Genomic DNA, 25827 nt, shown 5'->3' with positions numbered 1-25827 from the left:
AGTAGAATCAGAATTCACTTTCTCTCAGCTCCTCGCTGCCTTCTCTTCATTACCACCTACCCTGCCGAACACTGAATTGCTCTTCTTCTCTGGTGAAATACATGGATTCTCTGTAGGCATCAAAATGTCCGTCAGCAGCTTCTGGCCTAATAGCTGAGGCTGCTGCTTATTATCTTGTCCTCTTTTCTTTCATGCAGCTGTTGCTGTCGATTTAGCAATTGTTGCTACTTGTTTTCTTCTACCCCCATTCTTTCCATATTCTGGGCGACCAGCTACCACATCCACCTTAAAATCTTTATCGCTGAAATCATCGTTTTCATCTTCCCCATCAGATATCTTTGTAACAGTTAACGACTTTTCTGTGCTGCAGCCTATCTTCCTCGCAGACACTTGGGGAATTTCATGTTAATTCTCAACATCAAGAACAATAAGTTTTGAAATGAGCAAAAGACTCCATAAGTATAATTGTAGTAGTCATTGGAGGAGTAATGACTAGTCTATCTGATTTGAGATCATTAGGGTGTTCCCTTACTTGGACAAATGGTACTGTTTGGAGCAAATTGGCCAGGGTGATTGCTAATCAGAGATGGATTCTGGGGGATCTGAGGGCCTAAAAAAACCTGTAAAGGCTCTTAATGCATCCCACTTCTCCCAACAAAAACTACACGACATTCCCTCGGATGGTGACCTGCAACTACTATTGAATGAAAGGAGAGGGACTGTGAAATTATAGATGGGAAAGGAGAGGGAATGTGAAATGATAGGTGGTCTAGGTGTGCTGGATCTGAAAGCCTGGCATCTTTCCTTGCTCACAAAAACACTCTGCAATATCCACTCTACAAAGGCTTTGTCTGGTCCAAATGCGTCAATCAAATCTACCTGAAAGGTTCAAGTCTGTGGGAGGCCAGGATATCAAATGATGAATTCTCACTATACAAAAAGCTCAATAGAATTAAGAATCAGATTATGTGAAGATGTGCGAAACCACCTGGATGCATTATTTCAGCTTTTTGAGGAATGGGACCTCGATCATTCTAACTCTTTCATTTGCTATAACTTCTGGATAACTAAAGAAACTACGGTTCCTTGGTCCATGGTGGTTTGGAAGAGTGGAAGTACCCCTATACATGCTTTTACTCTTTCGCTGGGAATTATAAGGAAACTACCTACTTGTGAAAGGCGTATTGGGTTTAAAGGAAACCTATATTGTTCCTTTTGGTTGGTAAGAGAGTTGGTTTGGCCTCTACTATTTATCTCATATGGAATGCCAGAAATAGGAAAATGTTTGAAGGAAAATTCATATCTCCAATGGAGTTGATTGTGACCATTTAGAAACATATATATACAGTACTAGGCCAAAAGGTCCCTACATTTGCTCAGGCTCTCTTAATATCCTGAGTGTTAACTTTATTGCTTGTAATTTTGATGGAGTTCATTTCCCCTCCTATATCTGTCCAGTGTTCCATGTAAATACTCATTTTGATCAATATATTTACTTTTCGATCAAAAAAACAATATGATAAATTGATGGATCATCGACTCTCTTTGTGCTACAGGTAGCGGTAATAAATGGAACATAACATTTAAATATTTCCTACTCAATAATAAAATATATAAATATTTTCCTATTTAATTAAATATAGTTAATATATTAGCATATGAGTGCTGAGCTAATTTCTAAAATCCCCTCGAAAAAAAATTATTAAACAATAGTTTTTGTTAAACTTATTTTTATTAAGCATTCACTTTTTACGTGTCTTATTGTAATTTATCATTATCATTATGAAATCTTTTAAAAAAGAAAAATTGAAAGATTAGGAGTTAGGTAGGTAAAAGAGAAATTAAAATAAATCATAATTTTGGAATTTAGAAATGGATTTGAGTTTTAATATTTTATAAAAAGGGTAAAAAATATTTCCAATATATATTGTATAATACTTTAATTAATTCTTGGCTTGTAAAGTAAAAGATAACTTCATGCTTGTACTATGGGGGGGATATCATACAAATTTGTTATGAAAAATATTAAATGCAAAATTTTGAATAGTATATGAGGATACACTTCTTAATTTTGTTGTCTTGCTTGATCTTAATAAACATTTAAATGGATCCGAAAACATAAGGGGGCAGCAATACAATATTAATGAATTTTTTGTAAAATTATAATTGCATTATTATTATTATTATTATTATTATTATTATTATTATTATTATCCCCAAGATCCAGCACTATCTATGATAAGTATTTTTGTCATTTGGCTTAATAAATGAAACTGTCGGATCCTTCTAATTTAAATATTAATATGAGTAAAGATATTTTTAAAAAATAGGCTAAAATCAATAAAATTAGATTTAATTTTTTTATTTTTATTTTTAAAAGTAACTAAGACTTAAAATTGGGACTAAGGAATTGTGTTACAGATGACCTCCTTTTCCTCTTTCTTAATTAGTCTCAAGCGATAACCACCCTTAGGCCTTCCTATTAAAGAAACTTTTTTTTTTTTTTATAAGAAATGAATTACTAAAAAGATGAATTACATTTTTATTGTGCATGTCAGTATAATGGATGTGATCTGCAGGTCAGAATTCTGAACAGTTGCTGCAGAGCATGCACAGTAGCCTGCATATAGCCATTATTTCCTACCATCCTATTTTTGCTAGCATCCATCAACTACGAATGTTAATAAGCAATAAAAATAATATAACGTATATAAACATATTTAGTAATTATTTCTATAAAAAATTTTAAATCCCATCTTGGGATTTGCTGCCGTCCAAAGAGACTAAACTCTCTGTCAACCATTTGATATTGTCCAATCAGATACTGACAAATCTGAGCTGACGTGGGCCATCCAACTCTGCACATTTTGGGGCTGTCCACCCGAGACGATCCATCCAATGAACCAAAAAACACCACAGCACAAGGAACCGAGTTTTTTCCTTATTTATCATTTTTTAAAATATAGATATTAAATAATATTTTTTTACAAAATTAATTCTTAAATTGATACGTGGAAAATCTCGCTACTTAGAGTAGCGAGATTTGGTAAAATATATCTACTCCAAGTAGCGAGATTTATTTTCAGAAAAATAATTCTCCAGTTGACACGTGGTAAATTTCACTACTTCAAGTAGTCAGATTTGGTTAAATATCACTACTTAGAGTAGCGAGATTATGTTAGGGTCATTCTGAAAAATACTTTCCAGAATGAGATATTATTTAATATATATTTTTTTAAAAAAATTAAAACTGGAAAAAACTCTAAAAAACTCGGTTCTTTTCTAGTGACCCAACGCACCGTCTCCACCTCCACTTGCTGTCCGTCCAAAAATCTGCCAAACACGTGGAAACGGTGCGTAATCCAAAAAAAAAAAAAAAAACCTGCCTACACATTTCTATCACGTTTGAAATCAAGCTACCTTATCTCCTTATATGCAGTGACAAACCGACACAGAGATACTGAGAGAGATAGAGAGAGGATGGAAAAGGGTGGCTCCGAAGCGGTGGCTGTCGTCTCATCACTCTTCATCTACCCCATCAAATCATGCCGGGGGATTTCTGTTCCTCAAGCATCCCTTAGTTCTACTGGTGATGACCACCTTCATAACCCCATTTCTCCTCCTCCCTCTGTAGTCTTCTTTTATTCTTTGTTCTTCATGATTAATTTCTTTAGTTGTTTCTTCATGAACAATTTCTCTGTTTTTCTTCGACTATTATTTATATGCATGTCTCAATGATAATTATTTCTTATCATTTGTTTGAAAATTACTTTCCATAAATATAATATGTTTTTGTTGCATAAAAAAGTAGGAAAAATAGTTAGTTTGTTTGGGAATTGAGCCGTGTTATATTTTGATCGAAGGGTAAAATATATTGATCAAAAGGAATTTCTACATATACATATACGCTGGGCATACCCAGGCTAGGGTGGAACAAGCCCCATCAATTTGCCAAGCAAACAATCGACATTCCAATCTACATATACCTGGGCATACCCAGGGGCCAGAGGCCATCCAAACATAAGATTACAAGACAAAACTAATTATTTCAACCGTATCTTTACTTCTCAGCTGTGCATTCTTGATGTTTACAGAAGATTAGCTAGCGTACGAAAAAAATTGTTTCAATTGATTCTTATTTTGGTTAATTAATTGGATAAAAGACATTGATCTGCCTTGGAGGCTTAAAATATTTTATGAACCACCTGAGATTTTCAGAATTTCACAGACCTCGCCTGAGGTCTTATTCACTACTTGACATATTTCTTGCAACCAGCACCACCATCACGCTACTCGGCCTTCAGCCGCCGCCGACGCCATTGGCGATTGTCACATGGCCTTCGCCAGTAGAAGGCCATCGTTTCTAGCAAGAGTGAAGAACAAATTTTTTTATTTTCTTTAAAATTATTATCATGGTGATGCATACACGCTACCGGTCTTAAATAATCCTTTATTTAAATTATTATATCCTTTATTTATTTTAATCTTTTGACGGCTGCAGGTATCCCAAAACTTTTTTATTCCATTCCTCTTCTCATCTGTTTCCAACACTCAAATTTTATTATTATTATTATTATTATTTTACATACCTCGATAGTACAGGTTATGCTAGGTTCTGATTTTGTTGAATTTTTTATTCAAATTTACTAATTAATAAACCCATGTATTGCATGGCTGACTCTACAGTAAATACAAAATAATAATAATAACAACTCTATAACTTTGCTCTAGAATCCAGCAATTTCAGTAAACTGTTTCCTACAATTTGAACAACATGGGAAAATTCAAATCATTGATAAATAAAGGAATTTTGGGAAATATAAATAATTAAATAATAAAGGAATCATGTCGGAAATGTTCCAAATAAATCAGAAATACCCAAAATATTTAAAAACTAAATGAGGACAAATTTTGATATATTTTAACACTGCATTTGGGTGCATGGAATTCATATCCTAAATTTTAATTTGTGCAAAATTAAAATCTGCACGATTCTAAATACAAGCCTAAACTCATGCTCCCAAATATGTAAGATTTTATTGAAGATTTAATTAAGAAAAAGTAAAATAAAATTATTAAGAATGACTTGTAGTTTGCGGACATTGGTTGCCTGAAGGTCAATTATTAATGGTGATTTAACAAACTATTTAGATACCATAGGGAAAAACAGAAGGGCATTTTACTTTTCGAAAATTTTGGATAACTTGATATGTGAAGATGTATACTTATCTTACCCTTTTCTTTGAAGGGAGGATGAGAAGGAACAAAATCTCGGAGATCCCTATATCTTTTTTTCTTTCATTTCTCATTTCTCATCAAACAAATATGTGAATTTCCATTACTTCAACTAATACCGATTGATGGGAGGGAAACGTATGTGGGTTTGTACAATTATTGGTAAGCATCATATTCAGGAAGAGATACCGTTATTAAGAGAGAGTGATCCATTGAAAAGAATTTGTGCTGATTGCCTAACTTTGGGCACTTCAAAGGCTCACACTAGAACAAGAGTCTGAGCAACTAGAAACAGGCTTGAGTATGGGAAGAGATTTGTACTGTTTGCACTTGCTTACGATTTTTCTTGTAAACAAACAAAGACAGCCATCTTCACTTACTCTTGGCCTACCAATGATACAAGAACGCTTAGCTCAAACCTGGACCTCTATGATTGCTTCTACTTGAAGAGACTGGCTTGCGCCGTAATTACTAGACTTTGATAAAGGAATAGGGAGGGGGAGATATTGAATACTTGAATGGTAATCGTGAAAAGAGAATCAAACCTTGCTACTGGAAAGCTTCTATTGAAGAAGGGGACTCGATTAAAGGACTCATACAATACTTATTCATGACCTATCCCTTTGCATGCTTTTAATGTTCAAACTCATCACTAAATACGTGGAGCTCTAAGGCAGTAGTTTCCAGAGAGTAACTATTACCATCTTGGGAATTGAATCAATAATAATAGAAGGGGGCAAGTAATTGATTAAGTTCCTATTACCATCTTTGAAATTGAGTCAATAAAAAGAGAAGGTGACAAGTAATTGATTAAGGAAAGGCATGAGTTTTAATTTGCCAAGGAAGTTTTGGAGATAAAGTTTTCACCTGCTTGACTTTTTGTCTATACCTGTTGATTGAATGTTTGAGGAAGGGCCTTCTTTGCCAAAGGAATAGGACCCCTTCTAATAGAAAAGGAGGATGCTGAGACAAGGAACTTCAATTTGATACTGGGTAATGCTTACTCCATCTTTGGAATTGAATCAATAGTAACAGAAGGGGATAAGCAAGCTGATTAAGTAGAGGCATGAATTTTATTCTTTCATCTAGCATCTTTCTCAATGGGTCCTCGGGAAAGTGGTCAATTGGCTTTGTTTAATTGCTTATTGACATAGTGATTCTGTTTAGCTCATCGTGCTGGAAGATCATCGCTCCTCCCCCTTAGCTTACACTAACTCTCGTTTAAAGCTCCTATAGGTATAGGGATAACGCTAAACTGAAATGAGCAGTTCTGCCTTGTTCTGTTCTGAAACAGGGTACCACCTAAATGCTCAAGTTTTTATGTGAATTGGGGACTCAACATGGTACCAGAGCTCTAGTTTAAGTCGGTCTTGGGTTCAAGTCTTGATATTTGTATTTTCTGCCATTATGTTCATCATAGTGCAATGCACTGTATTCTCAGTGTTTATGCACACGTTTAAATTTCATCTGTTTGTGTACGAAATGGGGATTTTCGTCTCAAATGAGGGGCAGTGCTTTATAGCTTGATATACATTGTTGGCCTGCCACCTAAAAGCTTAAGCTTTTAGGTAAAATGGTGAATTAGTTATAGAAAATTCTTTTTGTTTCTAGTTTTAGTCATCCAAATGATTAAAAGTTGACGAATTGCTATGCAGAAGTGCTGTCAAGTGTTAAGTCTCTTCTGTTTACTAAACTTTTGGTGTGTTTGACACTTGAATATCTGATGCAGATTTGTACAGGTTTATCTTGAAATTGATGGTTTGCATAAGCTTTAAATAGAATTTTTTTTTTTTTGAAAAGTTCAAGAGGATCTTTCTGTATGGCCCAACACCGCATATCGATTATGACAGATTAGGATTCTAATGTTTATTAGATATAGTTATGATAATTTACTCTCTCATTATGGTTAGCCTCGACAAGTTAATTGCATGTCTTTTAACTTAGTAAGTCAAGGTGAATCCTCTTTTGGACTTGGTCTAAACTTGTGGGAAGTGCTGAATGTGTCGGAAAATTTGGTGTATATACATTTTTAAATATTTTAATTTATTCCATTGAACTTCCACAAAATTTATATTGTGTTATCTAAATTTTAAGCTGAATTAAAGATCACTCAAAGCTTCAATTCTCTTTATTTTCTGAATGTTCCCAAGTTTTAAAGAAAACAACCACATTATTAACAAGAAAGCTTATGGTTGAATATTGTTTCTAAACATAATATTTATTTTAATTTGTGGTCATAGATTCAAATCACGGAAATAGTAATGGAGGTAAAACCGTGTAAATTATGCCCTCAGAACCCTATTGGGGTGGGAGCCTTGCACATTGGGTGTTACATTTTCAGTTTGTGCTTCATATCTTTTGCTAAATTCAGCCAGCTAGCCTTGATGTGCTGAATTCAAGATCGCTGGCTGTAACTGTTGTTCCTTTATGATGTAAAGACTAATAAACTAGGTAAAAAGAATGTGGTTTGATCCAGTGGCCCACTAATTATAAAGTCTTGCTATTGCATGCATCGTACCTTGAACTAATCTATCTTGTCTTGTGTCGTTATATTAGAACACATTATATTCATGATAAATTATCTTGGATTATCAAGATAAACATGCTGAACTTCTAAGAAAAATTCTTTTCGAATGACGTTCATAAATTTTTTCTTTCTTCTATTTTCCTTGGTATGAAAAGTTGGCAATGTTTGATGTTCCTCTTCAACTTGTTTACGTAAAATGGCAAGAAACACTTCGATGCAGCATGCAAACAGAGTTATTTTACTTTTCTCATTTTTATTGTATTCTGATTTTTTTTTATTTATTTAGGGTATCTTGTTAGGATTTTCATGATTCCAGGATGTTATTATTTAGGAATCAATATTCTAGGGTATTATTATTATTAAAGTTATTATTATTATTATTTCAGAAAGTAGTATTTTTGATGATTTAGAAACATTGCAAGCTTAAAAATGGCTCAATAATAATTTTTGTTTGGACTTGAGTAGAAAATTAAAATTGTTTGACATGAGTCCTGCACCACACTTGGTAGTGTAAATAAATAAAAATTTGAATCTCAGAACTGCCAATGTATCTCATTTGTGTTTTTCTTAAATGGGCAGGATTCCGATGGGATAGAGAATGGGTAGTCATAAATTCCAAAGGGAGGGCATGTACTCAAAGAGTTGATCCAAAGCTCGCTCTAGTTGAGGTAGAGTTGCCAAAGGAGGCTTTTCTAGAGGGTTGGCAACCAACAAAAAGCTCCTATTTAGGTAAAATCATTATTTTATGTGTAATCATTTTTATGAATTTATGTTTCTGTTTTTTAATGAAATTTCTTGCAGGTATGGTTTTCAATTTAGAATATATTTCCTCTGGTCATGTTTTGATGTTTGAGATGAACCCCTCTGGTCAGATAATAATAATATTGCTTTTACATTTATTTTATTTGATTGTAAAAAAAGAATCTTAGAGTGGGCTTTCATTATCAATGTAAATTAAAATCTGGCAAGTTTTGGTGGTATTTATCAATGAACTGGTGATTCTGGCCATTTTGGATGATATTTTTCAATAAATTGGTGGTTCAGATGCGATACCCTTGTAAACTTAGCAACTTTGGCCTCATGACATCTCCTTTAACATTCATGTATAGATCTCGTAAACATTATATATATATATGTTTCAAATTTGAACAATATCTATTCTATGATTGAAGTTCATGTATTTAGGAAGATCTAAGTATTTATCATATTGGACAAAAAAAATCTATAAAAGCAGTTTCTAGTTAATTTTTCTTAAATTATCTGGCTGAAAGGGAATGTGGCCGAAGAATAGCAACTCACTCAGACAGATGCATTCTCTCTCTCTATCTCTCTCTCTCTCTCTCTGTATGTGCATGTGCATGCATGTTCATGTATGTGCTTAGTAGCCTTGCTCATCTTTCTTAAACAGTAGTAGCATCAGTAATTAATTTACTGCCTTTTCATCCCTTTGTAAATTACCCTTATATAATGTCTTTCTAAGTTTGATACTGATTTTTGATCGATAATTTTCTTCCATTTGTTCTCTTACAGTGCTAAGGGCCCCTGGGATGGATGTGCTAAAGGTTCCTTTAAGTAAATCAGGCGCAGTTGTTGATGGTGTCTCTGTGTGGGAGTGGTCTGGTTCAGTATTTGATGAGGGAGATGAAGCAGCGAATTGGTTCTCAAATTTTTTAGGGAAACCTACTCGACTAGTCCGTTTTAATGCAGGTACTAGGTAGCACCCTAGTTGCATATAAAAAGTAGCATCTTTAAGCAAGTGATGTGAAATTTTTTATTTTTTATTTTTAATCCTTTGCTTTCATATAATCCAAATGGACTTATGCTCTTTTTGTATGTTTCATCAGATACCATTCTTTTCAAAATTATTAATTTAAATGCTCATATTAGTTTTGGTAAATGAAATATTTCTAAACTGTGTTATGCTTCGATTAATCTGGAGGAGATTTTTTTTCCTTAAATTATTTGGTGTAACAAGTCATGAGTACCACTTTTTTTGGGCTTGAAAAGAAGCACAACTCACATCAGTGTTCTGTTTGACCTACAGTTCTGTTATGTATTTATCTTCCACTTTTTCTTGTGTATTAGCTTCACCTCTTGACATCAATCCCCTCCTGGTCTCTGGATTACAGAGTTCAGGTGTCCCCTCATTTCCGTATTGTGAAAACAGGGGTTGTTTTTACTGGTCCCACGACTCTTTTATGTCCTTTTTTGGTACAGTTGCACTAATTCTCTCTCTCTCTCTCTCTCTCTCTCTCTCCTCTCACATGCTCCTGCAGGCACTCAAAGTTGTTTTAGCTAGGTTCTGTTTTTTGTTAAAGAAATCGTCTTCACTTATTCTGAAGAGTTTGCAGTTAAGGTTTTTTTTTCTGTTGTCCTATGAAAATGCATTCCTCCAACTCTTTTTTATTCACTTGTGTCGGTTGAACTTGTTACTGGACAGGAAAAGAGCTAGAATTAAAAAAAGCTTGAGCAATTTAGCAATTGAATGAGGATAATGTTGGTTGCAATGTTTTTGATGCAGCATCGGAAACTAGGGCTGTTGATCCTAACTATGCTCATGGATTCAAAATTACTTTTCCTGATGGGTATCCATTCTTGCTGATATCCCAGGTTAGTCATATGAAATGCAAACAGACTTTGGTGTTTTTTAATATCGAAGTTCTGAATTTTGTCATATGTATCTTTTGTAGGGTTCATTGGATGCACTGAATGAGCTTCTCAAGGAGCCATTGCCAATCAACCGTTTTAGACCCAAGTAATATATATATATATATGTTAGAAGTTTGTGCCTCAATCTAATTTATAGCATCTAGATATTTGTATTGTTGGGCTAGCAGGCATCTCGGTGTTACAGGGTCTAACTATGAATTTTTCCTCACTATTATAGCGCCAAGCCCCACTTGGTTCAGCCAATCCTCTACAATCATATTAATTGGTATAAGTTTATAATCATGTGAGTGGAGAGGCAGAACAGGCATGCACACCACTACAAAATTTACTGGAGCAACATAGGCATGTAGCCACATAACATATGGTGCATTTGACAAGCCACCAGGTTAACTGCCCAAATATCTTGCAGCGTAATTGAAACTAGCGAGTGCAGTAGTGTGGTCAGAGACTATGGCCCCAACCATGTCCATCTCTAACCATGCTGAGCATGTAGTGATGCACTTCAACAACCATTGAATGAGAATGCTATGTGTTTCACAAAATCAACATAGTGATTAATTAATGTTAAAGCTTGGCAAACATTGGTGGCCCACAACCTAACAGCTTAAGCATTTAGCTTGGTATCAGAGCTGGTTATCAGGAGTTCTTTGGTTATAGTATTGTTTCCTGCTTTTATTGCATGGTGTTTAAAAAGTTATTGTATTTCCTGTAATGGGTATTTATCTTTTGTTTCTCTCTCCATGTTCTGTCTGCCACACCCAGCCCATGACGGACTAGCTCTTGATGCAGCGGCATATGAGCTAATTGTCTCCATGCCTTTGGCCATGTCAAGCGATCAAGGGGCTGGCACAAGGCCTTAAATATATGGATAAGCACCATATTGACCAAAAGCTTAAGCCTTTGGGTCTTGGGCAAAGTGCTCCAATTTCTTCCTCCCTTTCAATGTGGGACAACTCTGAATTCTTCCTTACGTATCTATTATTAATCTTCTTTTCCTCACATCTTTGACATGCAACCGCCTTAATGTACATAGCAAGGATAATGTACTGCTTTTCGGGGCAAGCATCTCTCCGAACCCAAACCAGTTGATTGTTAGAGCCAAAGACGTACTTGAATTATTCTATATTTTCTTAAACTTCATTCAGAAATCATGAGCGGTTTTTTTCTTTTTTTTTAATCCTTTCACATGTAATTTGTGCTGTTTTTTCCCCCCAACTTTGTTTTCAAACCTTGGAAATTGTCAGTCTAATAATTCTATGTTGCAGCATCCTTGTTGATGGTTGTCAGCCATTTTCTGAGGACTTGTGGAAGGATATCAAGATAAACAAGTTAACATTTCACGGTGTCAAGCTATGTGCTCGTTGCAAGGTAAAATTTTATACTCTCATTGACTAACAATTGACCTAATTTTGATAAGAATAATGATTGTTTTGCATGTTTCCTATCAAAAAAAGGCATTTTATATAAAGAGCAATGGTTCTGAATTTTCTTGCTGAAGTTAATATGCATGATGTGTGTTTCATTATAGCGTTTTGGAGTAGAAAAAGAAATGCTTTTAACCTCCCGGTAGGTTTAATGTTTTTATATCCTCCCCTCCTCTCACCTCAAGTGCATGTTTTAGTATTTTCCATGTTGATGAATGCCCGATTGTTTTGCTTGCGTAAGTAAATTTATGATGATGGAGAACATTTAGCATTGCATTGTCTGGTATCCTACTTGTTTTGGGAGCCTCTCGTCCCATTTTAGGGTTTTTGGGTGTTTTTGAAAGTCATTTTGGATTCTCCTCTAAGTTGGTTCTTTTATTTCAAGAAGAGCAAAGACTATGAGAACGTATTTGTTTATGTAGCTGTTCGGTTTTTAGCTGTTTTGTTTTAATATGCAAAGTTGAATTTTGTGAATTTAATAATTCATTTTCTATGTATTTTTTAATTAAAATTTAAATAAAATGAATATGTGACTTTAAAATATAATTGAAATAAAAAATTTAATAAATTTATTTTTACTATTTTTTAATTTTCATGTACAATAAGATTGTTCTTGTAGCACTAAAAAGTGAATTATGAAATATAATGATTTCTATTTTCATTATAATGGTTTCTAATTTCCTGTTTTTTATTATTATTTAAATCATATATATATATATATATTAATTTCTATTTGATTTAATGAAAATAATGAGCATTTGTTAAATATTTTTTTTTAAAAAATTTTTATTAGTTTTATACGTATTAACTAAATGTTGTGTGTAATTAAGTTAATTGCTAATTCTAATTTTTAGATTTTAATTAATTATAAACAAACCACAATCTGATTTTACCTAAGCATCAACCACAATCACACCTAAACGAAAACCTGTTTATTTTAATGTGTGCGTGTGTGCCAAGCCTGATCAAGAAAAATATATGTTCACCAATCCAATATTTAGCAAAGCCACAATAAATTCAATAAAATATAAACATGCCAATCACACAATCCATAAGAACACATTTACGTGGTTCGGCCCAAAAATTGGCCTACATCCACGGCAGGAACTCACCTTTAGAGATATTATATTAAATACGGTGAAAATAAACGCATGTACACAGATTTATCCTTTTTTGGCTTACCAATCTCCTCTGGAAATCAGTTCAAGAACGACCCAAGAAAACGCTCTCTTCGCACCTGTGAAGAACTCTAGGCTTCTTCCTATCCTTCTCCCTAATTTCCCTAAAAAAAACTCTCCCAAGAAATTAGATCTGTGCATTACCTCCCCTTTAGCCGAGCGTGCACCTCCGCTGGAGATCCCCAACACCGAACGCCCTCTTGCCGTTTCTTTCTCTTGCGCACAGGTGAAGGATCTCTCTTGGTTGCAAGTCCCTCTCGCGCGCTGAAGGCCCTTGCGGTTGTGGAAGGGAAACCTCTCCTCTGCGCTCAATGTTCTGAAGCTGCAAAACCACAAGATGAAAACCCCTGCCCCTGCTGTTTAATTTACAACCAAAGAAAAAAAAGCAAATTACAACAATGCCCCTCCTTAACAAATAAAAACACCATAGCCGTTTGATCATCCCATCAAATGGATGGCCCGAATTCCTCTAAGCTTGACGCTCTAACAATTTTCCACCTTGGCAAGCTTGTGACCCTTGCACCTCCTTAGCGTCTCCTATGGCGGTTCCTGCAAAACAAACACTAGCAACTTCCAAGGTTAACCAAGTTCGAACAATGTTCAAACTTGGATTTAGGTACCGCTTTAGTCACCATATCAGAAGGATTATCCTCTGTTGAAATTTTCCTTCCTTCTATTTCACCACTAGAAATAATATCTCTCACAAAATGTAGCCTAACATCTATATGTTTGGACCTATCATGATAAACATAATTCCTAACCAAATGAATAGTGCTTTGTTTGTCACAATAAATTATAACGGTTCCACTATACATTCTTAACTCTAGCCACAGTCTTTTTATCCATATAGCCTCTTTAAAGGCTTCAATCATGGCAATATATTTAGCCTTCATGGTAGACAAGGCTACCACCGACTGAATGTGTGATTTTCAACTAATAGCACTACCTAAAAAAGAAAAGACCATACAGACAAAGACTTCCTGGTATCTAGATTTACAGCATAATCAGAATCTACATATCCTTTTAACCCTACTTTACAATGTATATTCCTTTTTCCAAATATTAATCTTTGCTGTTTTGTTCCAGACAAGTATTGAAAAATTTGTTTCAAAGCATGCTAATGTGGTTTTCCAGGTTTGCTCATAAATCTACACACTTGACTTACAGCATAAGATAGATCAGGTCTAGAACATACCGTAGCATACATTACAGTACCAACCATACTAGCATAAGGTTTCCTATTCATAAACAGTGACTCATTTTTAGTTTCAGGACACTGTTTTCTAGACAATTTAACATGCTGTGCAACAGGAATAAAAGTAGATTTAACATAACTCATTCCAAATCTTTTTAACACCTTTGAAATATAAGACTTTTGAGACAAGTAGAGAAATTTTTTATTTCTTTCTCTAGTTATTTCCATACCAAGTATTCTTTTAACAGGTCCTAAGTCTTTCATTTCAAATTCAGATTTAAGCATGCACTTAACTTGATTTAACATATCCAAGTCTCCACAAGCAACCAACATGTCATCAACATATAATAGCAAATATATATGACATTTATCACATGATTTAAAATAAACACAGCCATCATAATTGCTTCTACGAAAATCATTTTGAATCATGTAAGAATCAAATCGTTTATACCATTGTCTAGGTGATTGTTTCAGCTCATAAAAAGATTTCTTTAACAAACATACATGATTTTTATTCATTTTTGTATCAAAACCCTCTGGAGGTTGCATATAAACTGTTTCTTCTAAAGTACCATACAAGAAAGCAGTTTTAACATCAAGTTGTTCCAAATGCAAGTCATGTACAGTAACAAAAGATAATAGAATTCTAATTGAACTATGCCTCACAACTGGGGAAAATATTTGTGTAAATCCCTGAGCCACTAACCTAACTTTATACCTAGGTGGTTCAACTCTAGGGATTCCCTCTTTCCTCTTAAAAATCCACTTGGATCCTATGAGTTTCTGTTTTTTCGGTTTAGGTACCATCATCCATGTCTTATTCTTGTTTAGAGACTCCATTTCTTCTTGCATTGTAAGAATCCATTTTTCAGTCTCTTTACTATCCATGATCTCTCTAAAATTCTTAGGCTCCACCTCAATTTATGTTTCAGCAACAGAAAGAGCAAAAGTTGTCATATCAGCTTCCCCATGCCTTTGAGGAGGACCCTCCTCTCCCTATTTCGTGCTAGAAGGTAGGTTTTACTTAATTTAGAGGTTTCTGGTTCTGAGTTTTGCTCCTCAAAATCTGCAGCATCTGTTTCTAAATTGTTATGAGAAGTGGAGGGTTGTTCCACTTCAAGCTGCAGGTCACTAGTATCAGAGTGCCTAACACTTTCATATGAATTTTCTAGTTTTCCTCTCATTTTAGTTTCATTAAAAACTACATCCCTACTAATAATATATTTTTGTTTTCCAGGTTCTATAACCCAGAGCTTATAGCCTTTAACCCCCTCTGGGTATCCCACAAAAATGCATTTAATAGCCCTAGGCTCTAATTTATTAGTTCTAATGTGGGCATAGGTTACGCACCCAAAAACTTTTAAACCTTGATAATCAGCAGGCTTACCCGACCAGATTTCTTGAGGGGTTTTAAAATTTAGAGTTATGGAAGGACACCTATTAATAAGGTATACAACAGTGGTCACCGCCTCTGTCCAAAAGGTCTTGGGTAGACCTGAAGTGGCTAACATGCATCTTACCCTTTCCAGAATAGTCCTATTCATCCTTTTAGCTTGTCCATTATGTTGGGGAGTATCCTTAACAGTCCTATGTCTAGCAATGCCCTCAGCTTTACAAAATTCAGAAAATTCATTTGACAAGTATTCTAATCCATTGTCTGTTCTCAGTGTTTTAACTTTTCTGCCAACTTGAGTTTCAACTAGGGTTTTCCATTCTTTAAACTTTTCAAAAGTATCACTTTTATGTTTTAGAATATAAACCCATACTTTCCTAGAAAAGTCATCTATAATTGACTGAAAATACCTAGAACCACCATGAGAACTAACCGTAGCAGGCCCCCACAACTCTAAATGTATGTAATCAAGAGTCTATTTTGTGGTGTGAGTGGACTTCTTAAAACTAACCTTAGTAGACTTACCCAAGACACTCTCCTCATAGAATGACAATTCCTCAAGTTTTCTATCCCCAAGCAGCCCCTATTCCTTTGGCTCCTTTAGGCCCTGTTGGCTAACATGTCCTAGTCTCTTATGCCACAAGGAAACCTGATTTTCTACTCTGTGATTGATAGGTGAAGCCTCACCAATCACTGTCTTTCCTACTAAGGTATACAACCCATTTTTTAGCACCCATTTCATCACTACCAGTGAACCTCTACATACTTTTAGGCTACCTCCTTCAGACTTAAACATGTACCCTGTCTTATCTAAGCTACCAAGAGAAATCAAGTTTCTTTTTAGTTCAGGTATGTACCTCACATCTCTTAGCACTCTTTCAATCCCATCATGCATTAGAAGTCTCATAGTCCCAATACCCTGTATTTTACATGACTTATTGTTTCTTAGGATAACATGACCTCCTTCTAAGCATGTAAAGGACTCAAACCATTTTTTCAATGAACACATGTGGAAGGGACATCCTGAATCTAATATCCATTCTTTACCTGAATCTTTCTCAGAGACGTTCAACACTTCTGCACTATCATACCCATTTAAAACTATAGCTGTCTTATCCTTTGATTCAGAGGTGGTGGCATTGGCAGCCTTTTTCCTTTCGAGGCAGTCCCTCTTAAAATGCCCTTCCTTGTGACATGCAAAACACTTTAGTGCTTTGCTCTTTGATTTTGATCTAGACCTCTTGTCTTTTCCTTTCTTGTCCCTCTTTTCACACCTACCTCTCACATTTAACCCTTCCCTTGACCCTGATTTAGACTCAAATTTAGTGTGCAATTCCCTAGAGTGCAAAACTGCTTGCACATCTTCTAAGGTCAGCCTCTATCTCTCCCATACATCATAGTTTCTTTAATATTTTCATATGTGGAATCAAGAGAACTCAATAAAAGAATTGTCTGGTCTTCTTCATCTATACTAATATCAATATTAGCAAGATCCAAAAGAATTTTATTAAATTCATCTAAATGTTCATCAATAGATGTTCCAGGGGTCATTCTAAAGGTGTAGAGTTTAGTCTTCTTATGGAGTTTATTTGCTAGGGATTTTGTCATGTACAAACTTTCTAGTTTTGACCAAACTCCAGCTGCCGTATCCTCATTGGCAACTTCCCTAAGCACTTTGTCTCCTAAGGACAAGATAATGGCACTATGTGCCTTTTGGAGGATTTCGGGCTTCACTTTGTCGGCGGAGGGTAAACTTGGTTTTCCCTCTTGTGAAGTGGAAGCCCCTTTCTTTTCTCCAAGAAGAGCCTCCTCAAGTCGCTGCTGTACCAAGAAGGCACGCATCTTAATCCTCCATAAACCAAAGTCATTTTTTCCGGTGAATTTTTCTATTTCAAACTTAGCGGTCTCCATCACATAGTCAGACTTTGATACCACTTATTGTGTGTAATTAAGCTGATTGCTAATTCTAATTTTCAGATTTTAATTAATTATAAACAAACCACAATCTGATTTTACCTAAGCATCAACCACAATCACACCTAAATGATATCCTGTTTATTTCAATGTGTGCGTATGTGCTAAGCCTGATCAAGAAAAATATATGTTCACCAATCCAAAATTCAGTGAAGCCACAATAAATTCAATAAAATATGAACATGTCAATCACACAATCCACAAGAACACATTTACGTGGTTCGGCCCCAAAAATTGGCCTACATCCACGGCAGGAACCCACCTTTGGAGATACTATATTAAATACGGTGGAAATAAACGCATATACACAGATTTACCCTTTCTTGGCTTATCAATCTCCTCTCGAAATCAGTTCAAGAACGACCCGAGAAAACCCCCTCTTCGCACCTGCGAAGAGCCCTAGGCTTCTTCCTATCCTTCTCCCTAATTTCCCTGAAAGAAACCCTCCCAAGAAATTAGATCTGTGCATTACCTCCCCTTTACCCGAGCGTGCACCTCCGCTGGAGATCCCCAATGCAGAACGCCCTCCTGCCGTCTCCTTCTCTCGTGCGTAGGTGAAGGATCTCTCTCGGCTGCAGGTCCCTCTTGCGTGCTGAAGACCCTCACGGCTGTGGAAAGGAAACCTCTCCTCTGCGCTCAATGTTCTGAAGCTGCAAACCGCAAGATGAAAACCCCTGCCCCTGCTGTTTAGATTACAACTAAAGGAAAAAAAAAATAAAATTACAACAATGCCCCTCAACAAATAAAAACACAGCAGCCGTCTGATCATCCCATCAAATGGATGGCCTAGATTCCTCTAAGCTTGACACTCCAACACTAAATAAGTTGTTGCTTTTTGATTTTTAGCTTTTATTTCTGGTTTTTAGTTTTTGTTCTAGCTTTTTGTTTTAATAATTTTTTACAATGATATCAAACAACCCCTAGAGAATGCCCCCCTTTGGTATAGGTGGCATTTCCTGTTCAACAAAACTAGCCAATTGAGTAATAAAACATGTTATAATATTTTTTGACAATGGAGGACCTGGCTGTAAATTGATCAAGTGCCCATTGGACACCTAGAGCAGCGATGCCCGCTATGGTGTCCATTTAAATCCAAGGTTGATCTTTGAAGGAATTGAATGAGGTGAGTCTGATGGCTTGTCCTTACCACTTTGACAGAAAAAGAGATAAAAAAAAAATGAATATAACACTGGAAAACAAAACATAAAATTGAAGCAATGAAAGTAGACCACCTCTTTAATATTTCACTTTGATAGCTAGTTTTGCTTTATCATAACTATACGTTTTGATGTTATGGTACCAAGTATATAAAACCGTATTAATAAATTTTACCATCTAATTTTTGTTCTCCTTTGCTTTACGTTAATAGTATATTTGCTGCAAAAGGAAAAGGAGAAAAATAGGTCAAGAGTTGACTTTGATTTTTCAAAATGTTAAGTTAAAACCATTGCAATGCATTTTGAGATCAATAACTTGTTTAGCTTTTAATCTCACTATTTTATATGATAAAGAATATGATGTGGGAAAAAAAAAAAAGGCATTTTTTTTACTATATTTTATTTGATTTCTGATTCTGTTTTATGTAGAAATTACTGTGATTATTTGGTAGTTTTTTTGCTTCTTCGCAGACGTGTTATTCAACGTATAATCTGAGATTTTTTAAAATTATTTTAAACAAGTTTTAAAATATTAAATATAAAATTAATTATTTGCTTGAATCAGCCTATTGATAAATGATAAAGCAAAACTAGCTAGTCACAGTTTTCAATGTTCAGCGGCAATTTTTAATATTCATAATTTTATTCAAAAATTTCAATATGCTCCTATGCTATATACTTATAAAAATAAAAATAAAAATTCAAAAAAGGGATTAAAAATTCGAATGTGAATGTGTCTCTCCTACCTTTTATAATATTTATTTTATTTTATTTTGTTTTGTTTTGTTTTTGTTTTTGCACATGCATAGCGTGTGTGTCTTTCATTGGCTAGTAATTAAAGATTGTAAGTTCAAGAAGAGTTTGGGAGATAAAATTTGCTTTTGTGCTATTGATAAAATTTTACTCGAAACTTCTACAAATATATATATATATATATATATATATATATATATATAAAATTAAGTTTTGAAATTGAGTAATTTCATACTTGAAAAGAAACAAGATTTAATTTTTTTAAAAGTGGACATGAAAATTTATGACAAGCAGCTTGAAAATGAAAAATATCTAAAAAATATATTTTTGAGAATAAGAAAATCTGATCATAAAAGGGAAAATACCATGATCTATGGATGTTTACATGCAAATAATTGATGTAGATTTGTTTGCATGAGTGTCAAGCATAACAAATGAGCTAATTAAGTTGTTTACCTTGCGATAAGTTTACTAATTTTATTGCAAATAGAAGCGTTAATTTGTTTTGATTGAGAATGACAGTAAATGTATGTTGATTTGTTTTTTTGAAAACAAAGATTATATAAATTGAGAACAATTAGTTGATAAAAATTGATGGGTTTCATTATCTTTTAAATAACAATAAATTTGTTTCATTCTTTTTTCTAAACCAAACATGGATGAAAGTTTAATTGAACGTTTAATATTAAAACAAGAAGAAACCTTTAAAAGATGAAGTAAAATTTCAGTTTGATTCACAAAACTCTAAATTTAATTATTTTTTAATTTTTTTGGAAGATTCTTCAAGATTTCTTAAATAAAATAAAAAATATTTTTACTTTTCTTTGATGCAAGTTGTAAATATATTTATTTTTCTTTTGAAAATTCAGATCAGATCAGAATAAGAATGTATTTTAGTGTATTGAAAGAAAAAGATATTAAAATCAAAGGACACTGGATTAGTTAATATTTTTGATTTTTTAATTTAAAATTGTAAAATTGGCATTGATATTTTGAAATCTATGGAGGTTTGTGACCATATGTAATTCTATACTTGTAGAGACCCTATGCTATGCATTGGCTAAAAAAAATACATATATAAGGATTGAAATATAGTTATCTTTTTTTTTTTAAAATAATGGAATCTTGTTGATAATAAAAATGCATGTTTTGAACTATATAATATGGGTAGGGAGGATTTTGAGAATGGAAGAAGTACTCTCTTCAGTAGCTTAGTGCAATAAGCCTCTTATAAACTGAAAAAAAAAAAATGGTACAAAAATTAAGACATGAAGTCTCGAATAGCGTAAGTACATAGTTTAATAAATTCATCTTAAGCTATTATTGAAACTAATAAATAAAATTAGAAATATTTTAAAATTTTCAATAATTAATGTTCGTATGAAGATTTTCTGAAAAAGAAAATTCAAGGAAAAAATATGTTTATATAGGGGTAATAGGGATGGAACTTTATATTGGTTGTGATTGAGAAGCCATGATTTGAAAAGGAGGGCTTGCAAGGATTGCTTGATCTTTTTTGGTGCCTCCCTTATGGACAGAAGTGTGGATAATCACTTTGTGAATTTTATAGGAAGACCGTGGTGGTGTTTGGGATCATTAGGATTCGATGATGAGTTTGGAATGAGGGTACTCCTAATTGAGAATATGGAGACGGTGGTCTTGGGGCTTGTATAGAAAATGACTAAGAATTTTTCTTTCCCCAAATATGATGAACTCAAAATTTCACATAGAGAAGGAAGTAATTGTGGATATGGAAGGACCTTTTGTTTAAATTGTAATATTTAGGAAAGGATATACCCATTTCTATGCAATGTGATAATGTTGCTCCGAAAATTAAAAGGATCCACTTGTGTATCCAATATCAACATAATCTTCTTTGTCCTTGAAAATTTTCAAACATGCTTCTCAATGTTCGTCGCTATCATCTATATGTAGGATTTCTGATCCATTAGATGGTATCTACACCAGGGCAAGTGCTTTTTTGCAGTCATTTTAAAATCATGTATTGCCATGGTGTGATTTAGCTACCATGGTTGAAGGTACTTCATGAGAGCTGAGAGTTGGCTTTAAGGGAGCCAGACGTAAGATAAAATTTGACATGTAATTGACAATTCCCAGGAATTGGTAAATCTACCAAACTAATTTAGTTGGGAGGCAATGTGAGGTTGAAGAGTGTATTAAATAGTCATTCCTTAAAAATCAATAGTGGACTGTTCGATCATGCTCTTCTTTTGGGGCATGATTCCATTTTTTCGCACAAATGATTGAAATTGTTCTTACTACTTCTCATTCAAAAGGAGAATTCCATCAATTTAGATTAGATAGTTTTGGATGATCGGTTTGAGAATCCTTGCCATAGTCTTTTAGAAGTATAAGGTAGAATTTAAGATTAAAGGGTGTGTTGTCCCTTAATGGTGAATATTTGGGATGCAAAATGTTGTTTTTGGCCTATCTTCGGGATGAGTTCATAAATGCCAAATATCTTAGTTTCACATCAGTGCTGAATATGATTTTTGTGTTTGAAAGTCGCTCAAATAGGACATGCTTTTGTTGTTGTAAAATTTATCATTTTTAAGCAGGTAGTTAAGAGGCTGGTAATTGATATCCAATCTTGTTTTTTCATGATCTTGTCATGATCTTTTGTTAAACCTAAAATGCTTCACATGCCCATGATGATCGTGTATCTTCTATGAAACCTCCTTTTTGGAGCCATGCCAATTCATTTTAAGGCAAAGATATGGGATGGGTTCATACCCATTTGACTTACCTTTGTTGGTCTAGAATCTTCATTTTCTTTCAGAAAGGAAAATGGTCAGCGAAATTAGCAGTTAACCCTGGGGTATTATTACATTGGACTATTGGATACTAAAGACTTTAGGGAGACGCTGTTATTGATAGGTATAAGGAAGGAGCTTGGGACCAAAGGAAGAACCACTGCTTTTGGTTCGACCTTCTTTTGACCATCTCAATTTTAGTCATGGAGCAGATGAAAAAGAAAAGAGAGTTTTTTTTTTAAATTTAATTTTATTTCTTTTAACAAGAGATGAACCAAGCGCCTAATGAATCATATTATGGAAAAGTTTGATAAGCATGAGCTTGGTTATTTTTCTTATGATAAATTTCTCACCATGGCTGTCTTGATCTTCAGGAATGAGGTAACTAGAATGAGTGAAAGAGTGAAGATTTAGGACTCTAGCTGTTTAAAGAGTATCAAAGAAGGCAATTACAACTAGGGGCTTCAGACAGGTACTGAGGTTAATTGAGGCCCTTGGATTTGGTTGGGAAAATGAGAACTAGATTTCTGGTAAAATCTTAAATAATTTAGTGTTAGACTCGAGATGACTCGTCATCTTCAAAATCTGAATAGTTAATTTCTAGAAACAATTCATGGAATGGCAGTCATTGATGGAACATATTTACAAATCTGTGACTTCTTGTCCAAGGATACAAAAGACTTGGTTGAGGAGACACTATTTTTATTCTTTCGGCAAATTTAGGTGAAATGTCCTTTCCTTTTGCAGATTGAAAATGAAGAAACTGTTTGCGGTTTTGCATTTGAATTTCTTTTCTTTAAATAATTTTATAAATTTTGCCTTCAGCTTTATTTAAAACTTGAATTTCTAAACTTCCTAGGATAGGAGCAATATTTTCCGCCATTGCATTTGATGAGTAGATATAGACAATCATAGGCTCCTCCCAACTTCTTTCTTGTAGAGATGATGTTGTCAATGAACTTCTTTGTTGTGGATCTCCTATGAACTTCTTTTGGTTGGACAGCTTCTCTAATGCCATGAGATAATTCTCAGCCACCTTGGAGGCATTCCTTTTTTGTGTACTAGTTTTCTATTTCATCTAGTAGCAGATAGGGTAATGAATTAAGGAATGTTTTTTTTTAGATTTACATTTATTAGGACCGGATGTCGCTCACCCAGAGTTACGAATTGTCGGCTTTGATACCACTTGTTAAGACCGTAGGAGCTTATGGGTGGGCTTGATACACATAGATGAACACCAATTTGACCCAATAGGCTTAAACTTTTGGGTCAAGTTGATGTTCATCCATGGGTATCAAGCCCACCCATAGGCTCCTCCGGTCTTAACAACATTGTCCACACCATGGATGGCATAAAAGTTTTTGGACATATCATCACAATGCTTCCCAAAATCTGTTCTTCTGAAAGAACAACATCATACTTCAAATATTCTTCTTTTGACTTGATCATTATAACAGTTGACATGGCCGAAAAACTCAATGTAATTATAAGACATAGCTCATTCAAGGCGCGGGACTTGGTAAGCTTAAAGTTGATGATATTCTTTTAAGATCTATTTCCTCCTAGGAGCAATATTTTCCGCCATTGCATTTGATGAGTAGATATAGACAATCATAGACTCCTCCCCACTTCTTTCTTGTAGATATGATGTTATGGATGAACTTCTTGGTTGTGGATCTCCTATGAACTTCTTTTGGTTTGTTCTCTAATGTCATGAGGTAATTCTTAGGCTTGGAGGCATTCCTTTTTTTGTGCACTAGTTTGCTATTTCATCTCGTAGCAAATAGGGTAATGAATTAAGGAATGCTTGTTTGAGATTTACATTGTCCACGCCATTGATGGCATAAAATTTTGTGGACATTTTATCACAACTAAAAGAACAACATCATGCTTCAAATATTTTTCTTTTAACTTGATCACTATAACAACTGACATGGCCAAAAAACTCAATGGTGTCGTAAGACATGGCTCATTCAAGGCATGGGACTTGGTAAGCTTAAAGTTGATTGTTGCAAGATAAAATTGGTGATGACTTGCGACGTCGCTCTTCGACTTCCGATGACTTGAAAAGGATGAAAACACAGCAGGTTTGGAGGATTTGGGGTGTATTTTGGGGGATCACTTCAATGCCTAAGTAAGGGAACGTTTCAAATAGGTTGAATGCAACAGTAAAGTGGGTTAAGAGTGAGTTACCTTGGCTTGTTTGCATCACCCTTCTTTATTGTGGCGAGTTTGACCCTTGGGGTGATTTGTCATTATGATGCGGGGGCGTGGATCACTCCGAAGGTTTAAAGCGCCAGCGCGGATCACTCTGGGCTTTTTAAGGCGCTAGTGTGGATCTCTCCCTTCATTATTGGATTAGAGTTAATTGCTCTTGCCAGAGGATTTGACTTGGACAGTGATTGTTGGGTTTTGACTTCCTTTTATAAGCTGATATATTTAGGGCATATCAGTTGTTCGCCCCTTAGTTTCGAAGTTTTGAATTACTTTCCCAAAGTTTGAAAGTTGTTCCTGTTGGGTTTTTGTGGAGCCTAGTTGTGTTTGATTTGGGTGATAACTCGATCTAAGGTAATGATGCGTGGTTTCTTAATGGAAGATTTTTTACTTGGGCTTAGTCCATGAGCGCCGCGGGATGGGCCGATTTACACCCTTTTTAGCTACTTCTTTATCTACATCTTGCCGAGCTAGATTTGGGGCGTGCTCGGCTTACCCAAGCCAATCTTGTGGCGCTCCTGGCTTTGCCGAGTCGAACTCGAAGGGGCATTGACTAGTCCGAGCCGAGGTGGAGGCGAACATGGCTTTGCCGAGCCGATTTGCCGAGCTGTATTTTCATTGAGTATTTGTACCGAGCTGCTCTTGTCGAGCTGTTCTCGCCGAGCTGTTCGTGCCGAACTGTTCTTGCCGAGCTGTTTTTGCCGAGCTGTCCTTTGTGGGCAACTTCTGCTGAGCCGCTTTTCAAGGCAATTCTCGCCGAGCTACCCTTCGTGGGCAATTTCTGCCGAGCTGCTCTTCAAGGCACTTCTTGCCGAACTGTTTTTGCCAAGCTGCTCTTCGTGGGCAACTTCTGCCAAACCGCTCTTCAAGGCAATTATTGCCGAACTGTTTTTGCTAAACTGCTTTTCGTGGGCATCTTCTGCTAAGCTGCTCTTCAAGACACTTCTTACCGAGTTGTTTTTGTTGAACTACTCTTCGTGAACAACTTTTGTCGAGCTACTCTTCAAGGCAATTCTTGCTGGGTTGTTTTTGTCGAGCTGCTCTTCGTTAACAACTTCTGCCGAGCTGCTCTTAAAGGCAATTCTTGTCAGGCTATTTTTGCTGAGTTGCTTTTCGTGGGCAACTTATGCCAAGCCGCTATTCAAGGCAATTCTTGCCAAACTTCTCTTCGTGGGCAACTTCTGCCGAGTTGCTTTTCAAGGCAATTCCTACCGAGCTGTTTTTACCGAACTGCTCATCGTGGGCAACTTTTGTCGAGCCGCTCTTCAAGGCAATTCTTGCCGAGCTATTTTTTCGAGCTGCTTTTCGTGGGCAACCTCTGCCGAGCTGC

General features: G+C 35.1%; 1 protein-coding gene and 1 long non-coding RNA gene across 2 annotated transcripts in view; one reads left to right on the top strand and one right to left on the bottom strand.

Annotated features, from left to right (window-relative positions):
- Nucleotides 1-3332: 3332 nt before the first annotated feature.
- LOC131157121 (uncharacterized) overlaps nucleotides 3333-25827 on the top strand; it is a 35260-nt gene continuing 12765 nt past the window's right edge. Inside the window, exons 1-7 of the mRNA XM_058111020.1 lie at nucleotides 3333-3353; nucleotides 3440-3589; nucleotides 8342-8491; nucleotides 9293-9469; nucleotides 10284-10372; nucleotides 10453-10517; nucleotides 11698-11800. Of these exons, the coding sequence (XP_057967003.1) occupies nucleotides 3481-3589; nucleotides 8342-8491; nucleotides 9293-9469; nucleotides 10284-10372; nucleotides 10453-10517; nucleotides 11698-11800 (693 nt within the window). The 5' untranslated portion in view covers nucleotides 3333-3353; nucleotides 3440-3480. The remainder of the gene's footprint in view (nucleotides 3354-3439; nucleotides 3590-8341; nucleotides 8492-9292; nucleotides 9470-10283; nucleotides 10373-10452; nucleotides 10518-11697; nucleotides 11801-25827) is intronic.
- LOC131157122 (uncharacterized) lies at nucleotides 12970-18257 on the bottom strand. Its single transcript, XR_009137229.1, has 2 exons — nucleotides 18072-18257; nucleotides 12970-13597 (listed from the first exon to the last, which is right to left on the bottom strand). It is a non-coding gene; the product is annotated as an uncharacterized LOC131157122 (long non-coding RNA).

Source organism: Malania oleifera, chromosome 6 (assembly GCF_029873635.1).
Source record: "Malania oleifera isolate guangnan ecotype guangnan chromosome 6, ASM2987363v1, whole genome shotgun sequence".
Taxonomy (NCBI): domain Eukaryota; kingdom Viridiplantae; phylum Streptophyta; class Magnoliopsida; order Santalales; family Ximeniaceae; genus Malania; species Malania oleifera.
Note: the sequence above shows the minus strand (reverse complement) of the source record. Positions and strands in the feature narration are given on the sequence as shown.